Below are 24,031 nucleotides of genomic sequence, written 5' to 3'. Positions count from 1 at the left end.
GTATATATCGAGTCGTGTTTTTTTTTGAAAATCTAAGGTTGGTTTCATATAAAGGGGTTGTGTGTTCATTCAAAAAAAAAAGGGGTTGTGTGTCGGAATTGAGATACAACTACAAGTGTCTAAATTCGCTATTTTTTTTTTGAATTATACAGAGGTATCCTGGCCCCACATAAGTGGTCCAGACTAGTCATGTGTTGCCACATGTCGGTCCTCTGTCCCTGGCGATGCCGAAATGTTAATTCCCCAGTAGCCGGGATTCGAACCTAGGTGACGGAACTCACAGCTGTGAACCCTTTACCAACTGTGTCTAAATTCGCTATTGTGTAATGTAGTTACTGGATACTTTCGATTATGCAAGATATATTTAAGAAAATCATTTTCAAGTGTTAAAAAAAACGTGTATGTATATATGGGCATTTAATTCAGAGAATACCTAATACTTACATTTTCTTCGGAGCACAAAAGAACTTGGGAACGATTTTGACGTGTAGGATATTTTTCCGCAACAAACTATGAAAATTAATACTCTTTACACTCATGAAAATGAAATAATACAGCTTCATAAAAAAAATGTTGAAAGCGTGGAGGGAAGTGTGTCTGCCAACCAATAAAATGGATAATAGTGATCAAAGACGACAAGACACTTAAGGATTAGCTTCGTTAGGTGCTACTAACCTATCTATCGCTACTTCAATAATTAATACTAACATAGCCAAAACTAATACTAATTTCTCCTATCAAAAACATGTTATTTCTAAACAAGAATTGATTAGTTAAATAATTTCAGTTAAGTTGCTAATCATAGTGAACAGGTCACTTCAAGCTGGGAGTGACAGTCAGATTCATAGAACTGGCTCCTTTGCTTGCGGAAGTAGTAAATGAGAGAATTACATAAGGAAATTTCCAAGAAGCAGAAATAACATTAATCAGTTTTTTTTCCTTCTTCTTATTATTATTTCCAATAATAGTAAAATATAAATTCAATATTTCTCGTTTTTTTTACTTTCTATAAACAATTTTTTTTTCTTTTTGTCTACGTAAAAAAAAAGAAAATAAAAATAATCCAAAGTCCACTCCAATCATTTTCATTACAGACTCAGCAGCTAATGATCGATAACTAGCTAGCTGATCAGTAAAAAATAAAAATAATTCACAACGGCGACCTTGTTTCTTCGCCGGAGAGTTGACTTTTCCCAAGTGTCTCATCGCAAGAAACTTCAAATACTTGATCGGCCGGTAAGTTCAGGTCAAACCCGTGACTGTTACTACCGTTACCGTTAACGTAGCTATTACCGTTACCACCGTCGTAATGACACCGTTTGTGACCGCCCAAGGCTTGACCAGATGGAAACGACTTGAAACAGATGGAGCACTTATGAGTCTTTCCACTTCGACCAATCAAACCGTTACTAATGTTTCCGTTATTAGTAATGGAACCGTTACCACTGTTACTATTACCGTCGTGGTTAATAATATTATTATTATTACTAACCGGTTTCCGGTGACTGGTTTTGTGTCCACCTAACGCTTGGTAAGACGGGAAAGATTTGCCACAGACTGAGCACTTGTAGTCTCGATGATGATGATCAGACGGTGGAGGAGGAGGAAGAGGAGGATGAGAAGAGTGATGATTATCATCGGAGGAGCCACGAGCAAGCATGAGGAGGCAAAGAGCAAGATACTCTTCTTCGGAGGGAGGATTGGCTTGATCATCTATACGGTGTCGTTTTGTACGTTTTCTTTTGGTCCACGACTCAAGATTCTCCGGCTCGGTTAGGAATGGAGAGGGAGCGGTGGTGGTGGTGGTGGTGGTGGTGGTGGTGGAGGTCGGAGAATTGAGAGTGTCGAGAGCCATATGATCGCCTTTGATTAATTGATGATTGAGAGAGAATTGTTTTATAGAAAGAAAGATAAAAAAGAGGATAGAGAGAGTGAGTGAGCTGGTGAGGGAGTGAGATGAGATGTGAGAGCACGTCTTTGTTATAATTTTTGGGTGATTAAGAGTGGGAACGTGGGCTCTAAGTGATCAAGTGATGCTTCTTCTCCATATCCATTAATACCTCATCCTATTTTTATCTATAATACAATTTATTTATAATTGAACTAATTATATTCCCTACATACAAGAAAAAATACAAAAAAAAAACTGAAATCTATAACCATGTTAGATCGAGCTAAACATACAAGTACATGAAACTCCAAATTAATTAGTTACATCAAAGACCTAGAAAATAACATCTTTTCAATAGCACCTGCTTATTATATTATAATGTGTAATCTACGAATGCCTATTTTAAAATGATGTGCGGTGGGGAATTATCTTGTAACTATAAATGTATTAGAGTCTAACATCAAACTTTATTGAAAAGTCGAAAAAAGCAACACATTCTCAAAGATGGAATACTAAAGTACTTATCAAAGCTGTGCTAATTTTGGCGATAGGTAGCAGTCCAAATCATGATCTGATCATCTAATTCAATTTATCCAGCAAAATTTGTATCAAACAAAGAAAAAGACAAACACAGATTTCAAATGATAATATTTAGTAACACTAACATATTATAATACCACACATAATTTACATGCTAATAATACCTTTGTATTGGATCGTTATTTTTTGTGTTGGATCGTTCTTATAATTAGATGATCACAATAAGAACTGACTTTATAAAACCTTTTGTCAAAAAAAAAAGAACTGACTTTATAGATCACAATAAATGCTTTATATATTTCTTATGGTGTTAGTTGTTAGTTTTCGACACAAATTTTGTTTTCATCTGTTTTTACCCTCGATTTTTTTTTAAAAGTAGTATGTATAGAATTTATAATTTTTAATTATTATTTTCTAATTACACTAAAATATTTATCTAATCTATTAATTTAGGGATTATCTACTATTTGAAGTTCTCATTTAAATTTTGGACTCTTTTATAGTTGTTGCTAGAATATATCATACCTCCTATACAATGCAACCTACCAACTTAAATTAAACCAAATTTTAACCAACATAGATTAGTTAAACCTAACCAGTAACATTTTTATAATAATTTTGGTTAATCTCTTAATATAATTAGATCATATAAAACTGAACCACTCTTAAATCAACGAGTTCCATATCATTCCAGACATAAGAGAAAAAATATCCGACTCATTTACAACGTCCGACTCATTTACAACGTAAGCATACAAAGACCGTGTATGCTTATGCTCATTGATCTTCCAAAAACCAAATAATTGTGGCATAGACCAACATAGGCTCATGTTCGTATCACTAATTTTACTTCCATATATTTACTCTTCACCTACATCATATCACAACATACACAGTTATGCAAGAACATGATTTTTTTTGTTCAAACAACCAAATAATGGTGGCATATGGTTAGTAGAATTTTTAAATATGTTTTTTATATATTACATTTTACGAGACTATATGTATAAGTTTTTTTTTTGAAAAAAAGCATAACTATGTGTATAAGTTAAAAGGTAAAAGATGTGACAAGGCAAATTATTATACTAAAAATAAAAGAAGATTAAATACAAACTAATAACAAGTACAACACAAATTATAACACTATTAAATTCTATATATATTTAATAAAATGTTATATATATGTCTAATATGTATATATATAAATGTTACACAAAATATATATAATATTATGTACACATATTATATATACCATATATTATTAATTGAAATTTGACAAATCAATTTCCGCCCTTTAGGGCGGGTCCTAATCTAGTAACTTCTTAAATTTCAAAGCTGGTCATGATTCTATAATAGTAACTTTAACAAATCTATAGTGTTACTTATTTAAAATGAGGAAGGCTTAAATGTGACATGTGCTGTTGATGAAGTTTTTGAGTTGCCAATAACTTCGGAGTTGGTTTAAAGGCTTGGGCCATTGGTCAGGTTAACGAATCTTTTCACTTGTCATGTGTGGCGTTGGGTCATATCTGAGCTGTCGTCTTTTCATTGGTTGATATTCACTAGTTGGGACACGTGGTTTGTTACATATGGTGGAAGTGGATGTGTATTTGGTGGAGACTTAAAAAAGACGGTACAAGACTTTCTTAAGTCTCAGGCTACTACATTGGTTGTGATCACCCACTTCATTCTTTTTTTTTTGAAACTAACCCACTTTCATTCTTTCTTCTTTTTTTTGAACAAAATCCACTTTCATTCTTTCTCTCTCTCTTTTTCTTGTTAAATATGTTTGCTTGTAAGTTTGTTATTTTTTCTACAATCAAAAGGTTTAAAATATTGTGTCATTTAGCTGAATATTCATAAGAGATCCAACAATAAAAAATATAGTCATACTACAGGAAAACAAGATGGATCAGACAATTACTCTATTAAAAAAATTATTGTGTATGCGTAAGGACGAAGAGAGAAGATAAAATACATGTGACAAACTATACTATACAGTAATATATATTATATAGTATAGACAGTAGTTAAACTCAATGGTTGGCCTCTTACATTAATATATTTTGTAAAAGCAGCTATAACACATAAGTTATATATGTTGCGAGAATGTGTTGGCCGATGCCATAAGAAAAATAGGATAGAACTGGTTCACGTAAAAGGATATATTAATATTTTGGACTTTTCTTACATATGAATGTTATTTTGTATTTTCTAAAGTGTATATCTTCACAATTAAAACATATAATACTTTTATAGATAGAGAAATATATTTATATTTTTTTTTTGAAAGACAGCATGAGAAATATATTTATAGTTAGTTTTTTTTTGCTGTTGATAATAATTAACATATAATCAATAATAATACATATCTATTAAATATAAAAATCTGTATTTTTAGATATTTATTTAACATCTTTACTTTTGGATATTTAATATAAAAAGATGATTCAGTAATTAGTTTAAATAGTTAGATCTACATTTTTCATGCATTTGTTCTGTATTATCGGTTTGATTAATAATTAGTTTAAACTTCTACACCAGAAATTTAAAAAGGTCTAGGGAGCAAGTGAGTGAGATATATTTACAATGTGTTCACTATAGGAAATCAAATTGAGGTTATTTAATTATGTTATTTCAAAGATTACTGTAAAATTATCAAAAATGATTTAAATTATGTTTTATGCCATAGCACAAATTTGAATATAATTGCTTATATATATATATGATTTAATTATTTTTTGACACTGTATGCTCTTGCATTTCTCTGCTGAGGTGTATTTTCAACTATTTATCTTGCCAAAAGCCTGATGGGCTCACGAGGTTTGAAATGTATACTGTTATATAAAATTTTATTTTCAGAAAATAATATGGTTTCTCCCGGGTTTAAACGTCTTTTACACATTTGTATGAAGAAAAAAATTCGTCCAGATTTGCGGTAAAGTTTGTAAGACCACGACTCATCATAAAATGAATGAACTTAAAAAAAAAAAACTGAACGAAGTATTTTTTTTCTTTGTCATCAATTAAATCACTGTTCACTACCCAAAATTATATTTTATCATCAGTCTAATCATCAATAGTCTTTTAGTGTTGTCAAAAAGTTGAACTTGAATGGCGAATGTCTGATCGAATCGATCAGTCGTATAAAAAAAAGGTTCAAGTCTATTGGGTAGAATGCCGAACCCACCTTTAGTATCGAAAACAGATTCTTTACAAGAAAGAATTACTTCTAAAGAAATGATGCATAACTTCTATTCAAACAATTTCATTTTCGAAAGGGAGAAAAAATAAGTACTATCTATTCGTAACTTCTAATTTGTATTGCCGATGGAGTTCAATGTGTTAGACTGACGTGATGACCAGCTACACCATGAAACCCGTTGTTATATCCAATTGAGTCGCACGTTTACATCCAGATATTTCCTTCTAGCATCTGGATTGTCTTTCATTTCTCTCTGCAACTACTCTATTTTCTCAAAACCCTTACTGATATCTCCAGGTCTCTGATCACCATGAGCAAGTGACCAGAACTATTCGCCAACGTCGAAGCGATGTCGTGCTCCCGCGCGTGCATTACTTTGTGGCTTGTCATGACAGAGAGAGGAGTACATGTAACTTGTAGCCAACGACTGTCTTTTAATCTCCTCGGCTGATGCAGGTTGCTGTTTCTCACTTTGTGACTCGCAGTAAGTTTGTTCTTTTACGGACAAGGAGTAAGATAAAATTTATAATTATACGATGAGCTGATTTTTGATGTTACATTTACGGCAAGAGTTGGAATTCCATGCGATGCCCAGCGTTTGTCACTGTTATTGTTGCAGTTGATCAATTGAAGGGTATGAAAGCTAAGGTGATCAGTAATGCTAAGCTTGGAACCCTACTCCAGCATGAGGTCATCCATCGATAAAGACAATCTTATGGGAGACCAATAACCAACAGCATATAGTACCAATGACCTTTTTTTACAATGGTCACTACCCTTTTTTCTACTAGCCCATTTATGAGCCTTGAGTTTGGGTCTTTTTTTTTGGCACAAGAGTTTGGGTCTATCTTTTTAGAGTTTAATGAGTGAGGTAATCCTCTTACGTAACACCAGTACATGAAACAATTTTATCGTTAAGAACAAACGGTTTGAAGCAGAATAGAATCCAAGAAATGAACTTGATTGGTTGTCGGCATTGGGTTTTTCTTAACAGAAAATCATGGCGGATCATAGTCATCATAGTTTCAATGGATAAATGATGCATTTCTAGATAGAAATGATGAATATAAATCGCACAACTATGCTTATTGCAACAAGTCCACAATCACGGAAATGGAAACTGATTTAAAGACTAAACCACAAACACACGACGCGAATCAATTCAGTTATTCGTAGTATAAGCACTTCGCTAAATACGCATCACTTATTCACTAAATCTCTAGCGCAATCCCTAGGACGAGGCAAACATTCATATAAAAAGCATCACCATAGATAAGGGCTAAAGAGTCAAACTCATAATCCAAATTGAAATGAAACGTACTCATGTCCGACAAAACAAAATTTAAAACACAAAAGTACTTGCTTATGATTTAAACTTAAAAGACAAAACACCTTACTCAAATCAACTCTTTGTTTTAATCAACGTTCTGCATAACATCCTCAGCAGTGAACTTAGTACCCTTGTCCTTATCCGCGGCAGCACGTCCCTTGGCCTTCCTCTCCAAAAGCGACTTCCTGTCCTTATCGAGACGGAGCTTCGTAATCACCACTTTCGACGGCTGAACTCCGACATTCACGGTGGTTCCGTTCACCTTCTCCCTCGTGATCCTCTCGATGTGAATCACCCACTTGCGACGGTACACCTGGACAACCTTTCCCTCACGTCCCTTGTAGGTACCGCGAACGATCTGAACCTCGTCGTCCTTGCGGATAGGCATGGATCTGACGTTGTACTTGGCGCGGAGGTCGGTGGAGAGAGGTGAGCTCATGATGACGCGCCTCTCGCTCGATGATGCGGTGAAATGAGCCTTACGGTTCTTCCTGCGGGAGGAGGTGACTCTTGGGTTGTACTTCATCTTCGCCGCCGGGTTTGGGGAATGGAGAAGCTCTCTTTCTAGGGTTTTATGGGGGCGAGGAAGTGGACGATGGTGTGTTAGTAAAGATTATATAGTCTGTACCAAACTAGGTTTTCTCGAAAATTAGGGCTTTGTTTTAAATGGGCTTGGGCTTGGGCTTGTATATAATTTCACTTTTGTTTCATAATGGGCCTGCCAATATAAATCACACATGTGACCATATTTTTGTGTAGCAGCAGGCAATCATAAACGTCCATAAAACACATTTAAATTTTAGTTGGAAGCACGTAACTCAAATATGTTAGCGTAAGTTCAGAACATACATATATGCGCATGGTTCAAGTCAACCTCAAATATGAGGTATTTTTTATTTTAGATTCTTATTAACTTAGTTCATCTCAAACCCACCTCTATAATTTCTTATAAAATAGATAAGTTCTATTATATAACTGGATTTGACTCTGCATATATAATAAAAATCATTCTAAGGAAAAATATAAATGAACATTTTTATTTCTTTTTTCAATATAGAATTAAAAATGCTATTCTCCTCTATTTTGAAGTTCTCCTCTATTTTTCTTCAAAATTAGAAAAACTCTATTATTATCTAAGTATAATTTGGAGTAAAATTTACTTCCACAACAGAATAATTCTATCTAACAAGAAAAATATAAATGTAAGTTGGGGACGCTTTTAGATGTAAATTTAAGGGGACAAATTACAACAAAACGCATCTAAGTGCTTGTATCTGTTTTTAAGTTAATAAAGTAAACTTAGCTTGAAAAAAGTACAAAATGAGAACAAAACGAATCCACTGTTGTAATTGGTATCCATCATGTTTTAATTGGCTAGTTTTATGTTATCCAATTCAGATAATTTGGTTATATTATGCAACTTTAGAGATTTGTCCAGTGGGAACAACTGAAGAAGAGACACGAACAACACACAGCTTTCTAAGATTAGGCACGGATATTCGTTACTTGCCTTATACCCGTTACTTAACCCGTACTCTTTTTGTTTTTTAAGTACTCGTCGTTGCCAAATCAAATATCAAATCGTTGAGTTTTGCTATTTGCAAGTACATAGCAAGTAATATAAGTATCACAAAAAGTTAACAACGTGCCTTGATATTATTTGTTACTTGTTTTGCAACTAAAAAAATGATAACTAAACCATAAAAACCAAAGTCTTAAATTGATATTTCTACATTGTAAAAAAGTAAACAGTGCTTTCATATCGAAATATATATATTGTATTCCTTTTTTATATTAGGTGCAAATATATGTTATTTGAAATAACTCTCATATTTTTACAAAGTGAATAAACAAAACAAAATTTCATAGTCTTCTCTGAAAGAATATTATATATCAAGTAATTCTTAGAAACTTGGAAATATATCCAAATAATTCATAAATATTAAATAATCGAACAAGGCAAATAATTTGAAAGTAACATATTTTGGACAAGTACTCGAAATAACAAGTACTTGTTTTCTACAAAGAAAATCTATACTATATAAAAGTTGAGGCTATAAGCCATTGAGAGCGTCCACATAGGATTTTAAACGATCGATTGAAATATGACAAATCAGATTTTTAATTTATTATTTTTAAAAATGTTAATATTTCCAAAAAAGTTTTTTTTAAAAACGAAATTAATATTATATATATAACATAAACTAAGAAAAATAAATATTAAAATTTGACAACTTACTTTAATAAATCTATACTATATAAAAATGGAAAATAAAAAGAAAATAGTTAAGTTAACAAAAAAAAGGAATATATAACATGAATATAAAAATTTCATATTAACATGAATATATAACAAAATATTAAAATTTGACAACTTACTTTAATAAATGGTAACTGAGATGACAAAAAAAAAAAAAAAAATAAATGGTAACTGATATAGAAAAATGGAAATAAAAGAAAATAGTTAAATTAACAAAAAAGGAATATATAACATGAATATAAAAATGTCATATTAACATGAATGAATATATAACATGTTTTGATAAAAAAAAGTTGAGTCTATAAGCCATTGAAGACGTCCACATAGGATTTAAAGCGTCCAATTAAAATATGACAAATCATCATTATAATTTGTTATTTTAAAAAATATTAATATTTCCAAAAAAAATTAAAACGAAATTGATAATATCTATAACATAAACTAACCAAACAAATATTAACATTTGACAACCTACTTAAATAAATGGTAAATGTTATAGAAAAATGGAAAATCAAAATAGTTAAATTAACAAATCGTATAACGACAAATCAGCAACATAATTTATTGATTTTTAATTTCCAAAAAATATTTTTAAGAGAAATTAATTTACATATATAGCTTAAACTTAAAAAGTAAAATAAAAAGAAAATATTAATATTAGCAAAATAAATATTTATTTTTAGGTATAACAAAAAAAGTTAGATTTTTTTGTTTGTTAATATAATTATTTTAAGTTAATTTACCATTTTTGTTATAAATTTAATTTGTTATTTTAAAAGTATCATTTATACAAGAAAATGGAAAACTAAATTATTAAAAAGGAAAATAAATTTAAAGTCAATGAATAACAAATAATAAAACATCTAAAAGGGTTCTTTTCAAAAAAAACATCTAAAAGGGAAAATCACTTAAATACAAAAGAAGAAACTTTATAATATATGAAGTATTTGTGACTATAAATAATTGTCTAAGGCTTGAAAAAGTTTTCAAGTTTACACAATGGTTGCTTCTTTTTTGATTTTGATGATCTTAGAAAAAAGTTTTAATAATAATGAATTTTTTGTTAGAGTGGTTTACTTTTGGGAAGCATGTAACAAAAGGGAAGTTTGCTTATGGTCTCGAGTTATTTCTTATTGATCAATAGGTACAAAGAATTTTATTTATAAATTATCAGTCCAAAATTTTATAAGCAGTGTATATTGTTTGACACATTTTTTTACAGAAAACAACAATCCACGCTTTCATAGCAGCTAATTGAATAGTACGAAAGAGACTTAAAAGCTGGTGTAATCTTCATGATAAAGAACTTCTTGGTCATCAACAACAAAATAATTTACAAGGTGACTTCTGACAAATTCTTAATTCAAATCATATTTTTAATTTCCTATTTTTAAAATTGTCAATATTTCAAGAAAATCGTTTAATAAAAAAAAATATAATTTGATATCAAATAAGGTAAATTTACAAAATTATAAATACTGTATATAAGTTAACATAATGTATAACAGTATTTTTGATAAGTAACAAAATAATAACAAAATAATAAATAATTTTAAAATAAAATATTTTCAAACAATTATAACTATATAAATTTAAATTTAAACTCATAATTTTCAAAGTTTCGGTTAAAGACTACACCAGTGAAAAATAACATATAGTATATATAATATGATAAATAGTTATTTTCGTTTATTAATTTTGAAAATGTCAATATTACCAACAATCATTCATTTCAAAATAAAATATAAATCAATATCAAATAAGATGAATTTACAAAAATATATATTAGTTAACATAGTATAATAGTTTTCAAAAATTAGTAAATAAATAACAAAAATAATAATTAATTTAAAAATGAAAGACTTTCAAACAATTATAACTATATAAATCTAAATTTAAACTCATGATTTTCAAAGTTTAGGTTATATACTATTTTAAATATTCATAAATAACATGTATAATATAAAATTTGATATTATAAATCATTGAGAATGTCTACATATTATTTTAAAGCACCAAACAATGCCAATCGTTTTTTAAAATTTTTTATTTCTAAAAAGTTAATATTACGAATACTGTTTATTTCAAAATAAAATATAAATAAATGTCAGATAAGTTATATTATAAACAAAAGCCATCATATATTCTTTAACCTAATATAAAAAAAATGTTCGAACATTAACATAAAAATGAAAAACAAAATTAATAATTAATTTTAAATTGCAATACTTTCGAACAATTATACCTATATAAAACTAAAAACATGATTTTTAAAGTATAGGTTATATTCTACTGAGAATATTAAAAAAATATATATTAAATATAATTTGATGCACAAAATAATTGAGAATGTCCACATATTATTTTAAAGCACAAAAATATGCCAAATTACCTTTTAGTTATCATCTTACAAAATTTCAAAACTTTCAAAAATGTTTCTTTCAACATAAAAAGGAAATCAGTATTAGATTTAGTAAAAAGTCAAAATAATTAAAATCAGCTTGATATATAAACACAATATTCAGAAGATCAACATGAAAGAAATAAAAAAATCGTAAAGATTACAAGAATTTGAAATTATAATAAAAAAAATGAGAATCTAAAGCACTTTTAATTACATACTGAAAAACATATAATTTAAAAATTGAAGCTATTTCCTAAAAAAGAAGTCAATATTAAATATATTAAAAAATAATGAAATAATAGAAATCAAATCTTAGGATATATATTATTTATAGTGTCCACATATAATTTAAAAAAATCATGGCAATAATATACCTATTCAGCATTTCAATTTTATGTTAAATATAAAATGTCAGAAAATTATTTAGCTCAAATTAAAATAAAAATAAAATAAGGATAATTAAAAAAAACTGAAATTAAGCCAAAAAAACTTATGTAAAGTTATATGTTGTTAAACATGTAGTTTATCTATGTGTTTTCAAATCGTTTATCTACGTGGTTTGAAAATGACTTTTATCAACCAAATGAGTTAACATATTTATTTACTTATCAACAACTAAAATTTGAATAAAATTTTTACATAAATATTTTCAAGTATCATAATCAAAATATTCATTAAACTAATCAGAAAACATTTTTATGGAACAACCCTAAATATAATACTACCAGATATGCATTTAAAATAATTAAAAATGAATATTTCAATTACATATATACAAAAATATATAATAATTATAATTTCATTGTAAAATTTTGGTAAATAAAAAGTAAAGTTAGATATTGTGCATATGTATTATTTTTTATGTCCTTCAAATAGAAAGGTAGATAAAAATATAATAAAAGTAGTTATTATAGTGTAATATTAATTAATATGAATATAACAGTTAATATAAATTTTTATAAATATTATTAAAAATTTAAAAACATTTATAAATACACAAAATAAGATATTTCTTCGTTCAACAAGAAGATGTCTAAATATTAGTTATTGAAGAGTATAGTTGTATAAAAATCTAAATATGAAAAATAATAAAGAACACATTGAAGAAAGTTTCATATAAAATGCATATAAACCAATTATGCTTTGTTATCTTAGTATCAGTATACAATGATACTAATTATTAACATAGACTCGCGCGTAGCGCGAGTTGAAAATCTAGTCTATACTATATAAAAGTTGAGGCTATAAGCCATTGAGAGCGTCCACTTAGGATTAAAAACGACCAATTAAAATATGACACATCATGATTTTAATTTATTACTTTTAAAAATGTTAATATTTCAAAAAAATATTTTTAAAAACGAAATTAATATTATATATATAACTTCAACTAACAAAATAAATATTAACATTTGACAACTTATTTAAATAAATGGTAACTGTTATAGTAAAATGGAAAATCAAAATCAAAATAGTTAAAGTAACAAAAATTACTTCTTCTTAGATATAATAAATCTAAAATACATTTTATACCAAAATAAAATAGATATTAATGCTAAAATAGTCAAAGTAAAAAATACATTATTTTATTATTTTTTAAAATGTTAATATCTCCAATAAATAAATAAAACGAAATTAATACTATATATAACTTGAAATGACAAAATAAATATTAATATTTGACAACTTGCTTAAAATGGTATTTATTATAGAAAAATGGAAAATGAAAATCAGAATTGTAATATTAACAAAAAAATTACTTCTTATTATAATATGTTGAGGATATAAGCTATTAAACATATGATTTTAAACCACCAATTATAATATGCTAAATCATTATTTATTTTACTATTTTTAATATGTAAAATTTTCAGAATATATAATTTTCTAAAATAAAATAGAGATCTATAAAAATACAGTTACTAATAAAACAAAATTCAATATAGATCAATTAATATATATGACTTTTAAGAAACTGAAAATATGTTCTTAAAAAAATAAAAACAAAATTAAACCTAGAGTAATTTAAATCACTTATAATTTTTAATTACATATAAATAACATAAACCAACGATTTTTTATAAATACAAAAAAATTATTATTTTGGAAAATTAACATTTTAAAATAGAATACAATTTTTTAATCGAAGCTATAAGAATTGAAAACGTATATAATTTATAACCCAAATCAAAATATGAAAAATATCATTTTAGTTATCTATTTTCAAAAATAAATATTTCCAAAAAAAATCTATATTGGGTTGATCGATTCCATGAGTTAGTTAAATCCCTACTCAAAAACGTTTATTTTTTATTTTCAACGTGTTCAATAAAATTAACATTTTGAGGAAATTGAATGACTAAAAAAACATTGTAGTGAAGACTTTTAGCAATGTAAAACTAAATGATAAAAATGGAAAACTAGGTTAAAAAGTAATATTAGAGGTTTCAACTAAATTTCCAATTAATTAACTTCAATGGCATGTTGTCAAGTTATATATATGAAGATTATCTATTTTAATAGATTACTCTTACTATAATTCAAACAAGAGAGAAAAGAAACAAAGAAATAATGTGTGTCTAGATCAAAAATTGAAACGGAGATAGTACAAAAAATCCCAATATTGATTACTATATTTGAGCTGTACAACGAATAAGCCGAAGAGCTGAAGAGAAAGCTGTCACAAAAAGCCTATAAGTAGTTAAACCTCGACTTAGTGTGTCAATTAAAGGTAATGGATGTTAGAACAGATGAGTGGTGAATCTTGACACTTCTCGAGAAATTATAAGATCGGTTTATCTTTGACTGGATCCATTGCACCTAGGGGCGGATTTAGCAAATTTCACAATATGGATACACTTAATAAAATAAAAAGTTATAACCAAAGGTGTATGAGGGCATTGAAGATTATAAGCTATTTAAGATCCTTGATTTTCAATGCAACTAATGGAAAAAATTCTGCATGTGGCAGTTGCTCCACCTAGAACTTGCCTAGGTCTACCCCTGTTGCACCGGCTGTGAGGTTAAAAAGACAATTGACTTTGATTTTAGTAATAGTTTTTTCGAAGGATGATGACCACATCGGATGTGATAGAACATTTATTTTAAAAAAACCATATGTAACAATAATCCCTTTGTGTGAAACACATATTGTTAAAAAATATTATTTAAGAATTTTAAACTGATTCTTTTCATTCAAAAGAAACTAACAAATTTATTTACTCATTAAAATTTTGAAATAGTAATCAACACTATTATCTTATATAGACAATGTCATTAACAATAAAATAAACCACATGATTATATATATATATATATCAGCGATAAAATTCTAGGTTCTATATAATACATAAAATTAAATTCTCATACAAAATTGGTTGGAAAATATATTAGATAATATATATATAAAGATGAAAAAATGAAGAATCTAAAGTATTACGTCTAATAAATTAGTTGTATTTATAATTAGTTTAAAAACAAGAAAACCAAATTACACACACAACTTTTTTAGAATAGAGGCTATATGTTATTAAAAAATATTCACGTATACAGTATATCAAAATATTTTAAATTAGCATCAGACTTTATTAATTTTGGTCCTTTTTAATGGATCCAATTCATTTTTTTTACTTATAATAATAAGTACAAAGTTTTATGAAAAATAAATGATGGTGAAAGTAATCCACAAGTGTAAGACACATGCCGTTTAATGATGTGATTTTAAATTGCATTTTGTCAATCAAATTTACATTTTTATTTACTCATCAACAATTATTTTTTAAAAACTAATATATTATGTTTCAACATAAATGTTCTTAGAAAATTATAATCTAAATCTTCATTAAACTAACCAAATAATTTTTAATAAAACATACCTAAAGATTTTGGTAATCTACAAAATATAACTCATTAACAATAAAACACGTACATGGTGGCTATTTATACTTCTTTAATGTAATTTAGAAATAAAATTGAAAACAATCTATGCTTATGAAACTTTTTTACAGTAATCAACGTAACATTTATTTTTTTAAAATGATTTCACATGAGTTTTATCAAAAATATATTTGAAGAAAAATGTTAATAAAATATATTAAAACATAAAAAATTATAAACCAAATACATTAGTTAAAATTTTATTAATATTTTCTAATAGTATTGATATTAGACTAAAATATTTGTGACAACTGATAAGAAAGATATGAAAAAATATTCATTATACATTAATCAATTGGTATTATATAAGAATATTAATGAATAAACTGAAAACAATAAAATTCTGACAAACTTCAAACAATAAGAAAAAATATGTGAACTAATAAACCATTATACTTCCGGAAATAATTTATACTATGACCAGATGAAGTAGAAAATATATCTAATATTATAAATTCTTATTTTAATAAAAATACTTAATGTTAGTTAAAATTCTATATTTATTTCCTTTTCTTATATCTAACAAAAAAATTAATATTATTTCAATTTCATCAAAATAAGTATGATTACAAGAAAATTTTAAATATTATACTATCAAATATGTATTTAACCAAAATAAAATTATATTATTTCAAATACATATATGCACACGATAAATATATAATAATTGAAAAAATTGATTATAAGGTATACAAACTATATGCGACTCCATGGATTCACATCTAGGAAAAAGTGATGTATCTAAAACAAAATAAAATATATTATTCACATGACATCATCCTTGAGGTGTTATGTTGTTTACACCATAAATATCCTTCCAATAGTACAAAATGTGTCGGATTTGAAATCTAGCAAGATTTGGTGAGAAGTTTGTCAACTAAACTCTTAGAAATAGATTATAACAAACATACAAGAGATCGAAAGCAAAATAAATACAAAGATCAGTAATTCGAAAGCAATTTTCTACAACCGAGAACATGTGATAATATGTTAAAACCTCATTAGAAATGGTCAAGTTTCAAATCTAACAAACTTTTTAGCTATTAGACAGATTTTGATGATGTTAGCAACATAACACATAATAGTTTAGAGATGTTTTCATGTAGTCATATAGTTCATGTCGATGGTTTTGGCAATGTAGTGATGTATTATTTGTGGAGCTGAGAATCCTTTTTCGTATAATACTCATACTTTCATTTTTAAATTATTTTGTAAATACAAAGCAAAGTTATACATTGTGCATATGAAGCAATTTTTTATGACATTTAAAATGAAAAATTAAGAAAAATATAATAAAAATATTTGTAACATTGTAGTAGTAATTAAGACACATCGAAACAATCTATATTTTTTTTTTCAAATTGTGATTAATAAAAAATATAGATACAATTATCGATAGAGTTATACATTTACATATACAAACAAAAATATATAAATATTGGCTATATACAAAATATAATTGTGTAAAAAACTTAAATAGACAAATAAGAAATCATACTTTGAATACTATTTCATATTAAAATGTTTATATTTTATTTTTTAACATATTAAGATAAAAATTTTGAAATTATGAAAATAAACTCGCGCGTAGCGCGAATTCAAAATCTAGTACAAGTACAAAATTCATTACTAGTCAAAAGCAAGACAAGTATCAAGTATACATAAAAATGTAAGTATTCGCCTTGCACCCACCGCTATAGCGTTCTACGTAGGTTGAATAGGTGATATGAAATCTTTGTTAAATTTTTCTTTTAAATCAGAAATTTCAAAGAAAATAGAAAGCAACGGATGAAAAAATTAGGTGTGTCATGAGAATCGGATTGCGTTAAACTGGGCGATCAAACTAGTAGAGATTGTTTTGAGAAAATTCATAAGAACAGCTCAATGTTATTGCGACAAATATGTTAGTCAGTTACACAAAATCAATCAAACTTCGACCTAGATGGAAGATTAATAGACTGGCACTATACACAAAAAGATCTGAATTTATTTAAAATCTTGTGAAAATTTGAATGTAGAACCAAACACATCTGGAGCATGTGGACGTGGTCCCTCTCTGCGAAACCGCAGGTTATTGGAAGAAAAAAAAAGAAGGAAATATGCATTTAAAGACTTTCACGTATATTGTAACGATCACAAAGAATCATTTATTTCCTCTATTACCACATTTATTGCCATGTTTTCTTTTCTCTTCTTTACTTTCCCCAAAAACCTAACCGATCTTCTCTGAAATCTCATTAAACAAAAAACTTTCATCTTCTACCTCCCTCTCTCTCACGAACATAGAATGAAGCGATGGACAAGTTTAGGGGTTGTAGATACGATCAACGAAGAAGAAGAAGACTACATGGATCACTCTTCTTCCTTCTCTTCCTCTTCTTCCTCTTTGTCTCCTTCTCCTCAACCACGTATCAGTCTCTCTTCTCCTTCAATGGAGCTTGAATCTAGAGTCAATAAATGGTATTGTTTCTCTAAAACCTTACCATTCTTCATGACCATTTTTTATATTATTAAATCTTAATCTTCTATATTATAATTAGGTCGCTGGTTCATAATTCTAAACCTGATGTGTTGGTACATGTGGGAGGCACAAGGTTCCATCTTCATAAAGTTACATTTTTCAAACTTTTGTTTGCTAATTTCGGACATTACCATTTGCTAGCTACTACAGTATTATATTTTTATTATTGGGATTTTCGAATTGCATACTTCTCCTATTTTTTAATTTTGAAAAACTAAGTTAATTTAAATAAATTAAAGAAGATATTACGCAATTAATGCGAATAAGCAAAAAAAAGGTTTGGATTTATTGTATGTGATCTTTATTCTATAGGATCCTCTGTCAAGAAGCAGCGGCTATTTAAAACGCCACCTAATGGACGTTAACGAATTAACTCTCTCACCACCGTTAAACATAACGGCCGAAACGTTCTCGCTGGTAACTTCTTTCTGTTACGGCGCTCGCATCGAATTAACGCCGTTCAATGTCGTTTCGCTGAGAGTCGCCGTCGAGCTTCTTCAGCTGACTGGAGCAGCTGACGTTAGAGATAACCTGAGGAACTTAACGGAGTCTTATCTCCGACGAGTCGTCTTCGTCAACGCTAACTACATCAGCATCGTCCTCCGCTCGTGCCTCACAATGCTTCCTGAGTCGGAAACGACGGCCTTTTTAGTCGGAAGATGCATCGAAGCTCTGACGGAGATCGGAGATGGAGACTGCGTCAACGAGTTTCTCGAGCAAGCCGTTATACTTCCCGCCGGAAATTTCGTCGTCGTCGCCGACGCCGTGCAGCAGCATTTCCCGCGACACGATTTGCTCTACAGAGTCGTCGATGCTTACGTGAAGGTAAAAACGATTATAACCGTCACTGATTAGCTTACGTGTCAGGTTCTGATTGGATGTAAAATTTTGCAGGAGCATAACGGAGAGATAACGGAGGAAGAGAAGGTTCAGATATGTAATTCGATAGACTGCGAAAAACTCTCGCCGCCGTTACTCCTCCACGCCGTTCAAAACCCGAAAATGCCCCTGCGGTTTATCGTACGCGCCATGCTACAAGAGCAGAACAACACGCGCCGCTCAATCGTAGCTGCCGCGGATTCCGTCGGACATCGAAACGGAGAGGACTCCTCCGTGACTACTACGCTCGAGTTGCTTCTACAGCGAGACACGGCGGTGAGGCAAAACTACCGGTTAAGAGCAGCGATGGAGTCAACGAGCTCGAGGATCAAGAGCTTGGAGAAAGAGCTGGAGGAGATGAAGAAACTCATATCGAAAGAATCAGAACGGATCATGGAGATGGAGTCTAAGCCGAGGAGCGTGATGGACTCTGCTCGGTCAGCGAGCTTCCACCAGAGGAGTAACGTGAACAAGATGCAGAGAGGAGAGAGAGGTTCGGTTTCATCACTGAGCACGACTTTCCGGCGAGGAGGAGAAACCTCTCCTCCGACGACACAACCGCAGCACCGAAGAGAGAAGAGTCTGGGGAAAAGGTTGATTAATGGAATAAAGAATGCTTTCTCTTCATCGTCGTCGTTCAAACAAGAAGCCAAGAAAAATGCGTATGCTGTTGAGGAGATATATGATGGGTTGGAAGATTTCGTTTGGATTAAAGACGATGACAACATCTCTGAAGAGCTTCACTCTCACTACATCAACAGCAAATGATCTCTCTCTCTATCTCTTGCATTAAAAAAACATCCAAGCTTCTCTAAGTAAAATTTTGTAGCCAAAGAGTGATTCTGCATTTCTTCTTCTTCTTCTTCAAGTAATGAGATTTCCACTGTTTACGGATGGTTCTTTACGATTTTGCAGACTCCATGTGGAGTTTTTGTTTAGCTGCAAGTATATATATATACACGTAAGCAGAGAGATTGATTGGTTAAGTTCATGTGTTATCTCCTAATAATAGCAAACCTGATTTATTCCAAGGGTTGTGAACTTCATTTAAGTTGAAAAATTATGTTTTTTCAACATTTAAAAATTGTGTCTTTTTGTTTAAAAATAATTGTTTATATTGAAAATTGTGACTTTTCATAAAAGTATTATTTCAAAGAAAACAACTTTTAAATTGAAATATATGACTTTTCAAATAAAATTTTGAAAATCTATAAATAGTGTATGCTCATGTTTTCTCAAAGCATAACTTTCTCTAATCGAAGCAAAAAAATTAATATCCAACGGTAGAGTTTATCCTGAAAAAATATAATCTAAAGAATTATATTTTGCTTAAGATGAGACTTTGATGCCATTGTTTTATTTTACCAATCGACATCTTCCCTACCAAGTCACAACTATACAACGACACTTCTGTATCTTTTCAGTGTACAATAAAGACATCTTTTAAACAGGCCATCTCTCCTTAAGAGACATCTTTTCAGTACTATATATTGAAAGAACTGCATAGTTTGATAGTTTTGTCAATGAAACAAATTCTAAATTTGTTTTTTTCCAGAATTAAAAAAAAAATCCATAGCAGTTAAATAATAGATAGATTCTCAAAAAGAAGAAGACAACAACAACAACATAGAGTTTAAGAGCATCTCCAATGGTGTTATCACCATTGGAGTCCTTAAGATTATTAAACTAATTTTTTCTTTTTAGAATAGTTAAGGATTCTAATCCAAAAAGAATGTCCAATGGTGTTTTTACTACTTGTCAATCTTAACTTGAAACAAGCATAGTCACTAGGATACAACCTAGAAAAGAAAAAAAAGAACTGAAACTTTAGAATCTGAAGGCTAAAAGCATACCCTCAATTCTACGAGGCAGTCTCTGAAAAAGGAGGAGCCCTCTGAAGGCTCAGGCTTCACCTTCTCCAGGCTCTTAAAGAAGCCGTTGATTATCATCAAACGTTAGAAACCTAGGGAAGCTTTCAAAACAAAATCACTCTCTATCTTCAGACCAAAAGATATACAAATACTCAATTTTGTTGCTTTTCTGAAGAAGTAGAACAACACTCATACTGCAACTGAAGCCTCCTCCACCACCAAAAATAAGAAACTGTCTTCAAAATCAGATCACGGATTAGGAGTTACGCCTCAGTAATGATAGGCAGCTTTTTCATCAGTAATGGCTTCACCTCCTTGTGCTGTATGTAAAGTCAAATGAGTTAAAGAAAAAACAATGTGAGAGAATCAAAGCAACCGAAGTAAGAGTGTTGTTATATATGTTGATGTACCTGTTCATAGAAGGCTCGGATTTCCTCGTCTGTAAGGGCTTCTACCTCAGTATTTTTTTCGTCCCACCCAAGGGATTTAAGGAACTCAGCCTCTTCTTTATCTGGAAGGTCTGCCGATTCAAAACCATCATCTCTTTCTGCAGCCTGCCCACTTGAAGGGTTACTAGCTACAAGCTCCTTAGAGATATCTGTTTTTTCCTCGACAGAAGGGAGGATGAAAGAGCTAGTTGAGATTGAGATGTTTGTAGATGTCTTCTTCTTCTTCAAAGCACTATAAAACGCATTCCTGCTCTGAGTTTGAGCCACAGAAGTAATGAATGGCGCAGATGGAGCAGCGATCATCTGGAAACCAGTAGACTTGGACCTCCCGTAGGTTTGAGAACTACCAGCTTCTTAGTACTATCACGCTTGATCTGACTACCATAACTTTTAAGCTTCCAAGATTCTTTCTTCCCTAAAGTTGACAACTTTTACAATTAATTTACCAGAAGAAACAAAGGTAAAGCTGCTGCTATGGCAAACGATAGCAATTCGTTCTATCAATCTGTTTTTTTTTTATTTTTAACTTGTGCTTGCAAAGTATAGCACTTTTGAGAATCGACAGCAAAAGGGCAAAAGTAAACTTACGTTTGGATTCAGGTCCGTTGATCCATCCTTTTCTCACACACACACCTTGAGGCGATGGCAAAGGGTTTAGGAAATCGATGGAGGACGAAGCAGAAGAGGCGTGGTTCGTGGGTTCCGTTGAGCCGTCGGAGTAAGGTTTCTGGCACCGGCGACGATCGTGGGGCTGGGAGTGGGGTTCCTGAGGAAGAGGAGTTTCTTAGAGGCGGAGGGGAGTGTAGATCGGTGGTTAAAGGATCGGTGAAGCGGCTGCGCGATATGGGGGTGGATTGCCACGTCTACAAGGACTGAATCCTTAAAACACCTTAGGTAAGGAATCATCCTTAACGGACTCGTCTATCAATACAATTAAAACAACCTACATGTTATGAACCGACTGGTTCAGGTGGATGTTTATCCAAAAGATACTTACTAGGTTTTGGCCCATTAGTAGTCCATCTTATAATTCCCTATATAAGGAGTTCATATTCGACATTAATAAGACACACACATTCACAACACGTTATCAGCACGAGTTAAGCTCAAAACCCTAGCAAAATTCGTAGCTCACCAAAACCTTAAAACTAGCCGCATCTTAAAACAGTCATATCTCCCTAACCGTAACGACCTAGACGGCGAGCCACCTATCAATCTGAAGATCTCGACGAGACGAAGCCAGCGCCGCTAACCTAGCGAGGATCCGATCTCAGACGCGCCGGCACGCTCTGTTTTAGTGCGCGCCGTCAATTGCTCAAGAACCCTAATTTTGACGCAACTTAAAATAGATCGTTCTCTCAAACCATGACGATCCAGACGACGTGCGACATACCGATTTGAAGATCTTGAAGAGAAGAATCCATAGCCGCAAACCTCGCGTCGATCAGATCTTAGATGCCCCGCCAAGCTCTGTTTTAGTGCGCGCCGTCAATTGCACAAGAACCCTAATTTTGACTCAACTTCAAATCGATCGTTCTCCTAAACCGTAACGATCCAGAAGACGTGCGACATATCAATTTGAAGCTATTGAAGAGGAGAATCCAACGCCGCAGACCTCACCTCAATCCGTGATCTGACGCGTTCTCTACGACAGCTACAAGCCGCGCCGTCAAAATCAGAAATAAACCTAAAGAAAACAAAGGATCCCAGTAAGATCAATTGAGGTTAATATTTCCAAAGGAACCAAGGAGCGAATCGAGTTAATCCAAAGGTAAGTCATCAAACCTTAATTTTGATTGATCCGATTTTTATGAAAAATGTTTGAGGTTGAGATTAGAACTTTAGAGAACTCGTATACCCTGATTGATTGAATCATTAGGTTGCTAGATTTGATATAATAAACTTGTTTAATAAACAAACCCTAAAGTTCATGAAATTTAAAACTTGTATAAAACCCCAAACCGAATCGGATTATGAAACCATTTAAACCATATCCGATTATTAAACCCTAATCTAAACCGGTTTATGAAACTTATAAAAAAAAAAACCAAATCCGAATTGTGAAATCATTAAACCAAATCAGTTTATAAATCCCTAAACCAATCAATATTATAAACCCTATTTTGGTAGATAGAAAGTTTCCATTTCTAGAAAGTTTCCATTTTTAGAAAGTTTCCATTTCTAGAAAGTTTCCATTTTTAGAAAGTTTCCATTTTTAGAATGTTTCCTTTTATAGAATTTTCTGGAAAACTTCTCTAAAATGAGATTTTAAAATCAGTTCCTCGGAACATATTACTAAGGTCTAAGTTATGAAACACTAAATATTTTAGATGTCGAATTCCTCCATCATAATCTCAGGAGAAAACTACTTGCAATATGTGCAATGGGCACAAGATATTAAAACCACACTTGAGTCTGATGAACTCAGTGAATGCATCACATATGATAGCATTGCAAGAGAACTCCTGAACACTCGCCATCATATTTGTGAAAAACTCAAAAGTCTATATCTGACTGATGATCCCTCAAAGCTTTGGACAGATCTAAAAAATAGAAATTGTATCCAAGAGGTTATACATACCAAAGCTTTACGAGAATCGATCAACCTCAGATTCCGAGACTATAAAATTGCGGAAGAATATAACTTTGACCTACTCAAAATAGTTTTCGAAATGAAACTATGTGGTGAGGTAGTGACTGATGAAGATATGTTGGAAAAGACATTCTCCACCTTTCACCCTACCA

At 30.5% G+C, this 24,031-nt stretch overlaps 4 protein-coding genes across 5 annotated transcripts; 1 reads left to right on the top strand and 3 right to left on the bottom strand.

The window, feature by feature from the left end:
• Window positions 1–917: 917 nt before the first annotated feature.
• Window positions 918–1,995, bottom strand: LOC108840806 (zinc finger protein AZF1). The gene has a single exon (XM_018613626.2). The coding sequence runs from the start codon at window positions 1,853–1,855 to the stop codon at window positions 1,151–1,153; it is 705 nt and encodes a 234-aa protein (XP_018469128.2). The 5' UTR covers window positions 1,856–1,995; the 3' UTR covers window positions 918–1,150.
• Window positions 1,996–6,920: 4,925 nt separating this feature from the next.
• Window positions 6,921–7,563, bottom strand: LOC108820959 (60S ribosomal protein L26-1). The gene has a single exon (XM_018594005.2). The coding sequence runs from the start codon at window positions 7,490–7,492 to the stop codon at window positions 7,052–7,054; it is 441 nt and encodes a 146-aa protein (XP_018449507.1). The 5' UTR covers window positions 7,493–7,563; the 3' UTR covers window positions 6,921–7,051.
• A 10,184-nt stretch (window positions 7,564–17,747) lies between these two features.
• Window positions 17,748–19,734, top strand: LOC108825932 (BTB/POZ domain-containing protein At3g49900). Its single transcript, XM_018599299.2, has 4 exons — window positions 17,748–18,026; window positions 18,107–18,176; window positions 18,400–18,912; window positions 18,982–19,734. Exons 1-4 carry the CDS (start codon window positions 17,854–17,856, stop codon window positions 19,732–19,734), a joined length of 1,509 nt encoding a protein of 502 aa, XP_018454801.2. The 5' UTR covers window positions 17,748–17,853.
• A 33-nt stretch (window positions 19,735–19,767) lies between these two features.
• Window positions 19,768–22,192, bottom strand: LOC108825940 (uncharacterized). Of its 2 annotated transcripts, XR_001945328.2 has the most exons (4): window positions 21,875–22,192; window positions 21,248–21,701; window positions 20,820–21,157; window positions 19,768–19,905 (listed from the first exon to the last, which is right to left on the bottom strand). XR_001945328.2 is itself a non-coding variant. In XM_018599310.2 (3 exons), the coding sequence occupies exons 2-3, from the start codon at window positions 21,587–21,589 to the stop codon at window positions 21,101–21,103; spliced, it is 399 nt and encodes a 132-aa protein (XP_018454812.1). In that variant the 5' UTR covers window positions 21,590–21,701; window positions 21,875–22,191; the 3' UTR covers window positions 20,670–21,100. The 2 variants fall into 2 exon arrangements, 1 of the variants encoding a protein (XP_018454812.1); XM_018599310.2 differs by lacking the exon at window positions 19,768–19,905 and having other exon boundaries at window positions 20,670–21,157; window positions 21,875–22,191.
• Window positions 22,193–24,031: the final 1,839 nt, after the last annotated feature.

Source organism: Raphanus sativus, chromosome 2 (genome assembly GCF_000801105.2).
Source record: "Raphanus sativus cultivar WK10039 chromosome 2, ASM80110v3, whole genome shotgun sequence".
Lineage (NCBI taxonomy): Eukaryota > Viridiplantae > Streptophyta > Magnoliopsida > Brassicales > Brassicaceae > Raphanus > Raphanus sativus.
Note: the sequence above shows the minus strand (reverse complement) of the source record. Positions and strands in the feature narration are given on the sequence as shown.

Coding starts and splice junctions, on each gene's coding strand:
- LOC108825940 (XM_018599310.2), bottom strand. CDS start 21,589: ATGATCGCTGCTCCATCTGCGCCATTCATTACTTCTGTGGCTCAAACT. Junction 21,158..21,247: donor TCCGAGCCTTCTATGAACAG/GTACATCAACAT, acceptor CTTTACATACAG/CACAAGGAGGTGAAGCCATT.
- LOC108820959 (XM_018594005.2), bottom strand. CDS start 7,492: ATGAAGTACAACCCAAGAGTCACCTCCTCCCGCAGGAAGAACCGTAAG.
- LOC108825932 (XM_018599299.2), top strand. CDS start 17,854: ATGAAGCGATGGACAAGTTTAGGGGTTGTAGATACGATCAACGAAGAA. Junction 18,027..18,106: donor GAATCTAGAGTCAATAAATG/GTATTGTTTCTC, acceptor TATTATAATTAG/GTCGCTGGTTCATAATTCTA. Junction 18,913..18,981: donor TCGTCGATGCTTACGTGAAG/GTAAAAACGATT, acceptor AAAATTTTGCAG/GAGCATAACGGAGAGATAAC.
- LOC108840806 (XM_018613626.2), bottom strand. CDS start 1,855: ATGGCTCTCGACACTCTCAATTCTCCGACCTCCACCACCACCACCACC.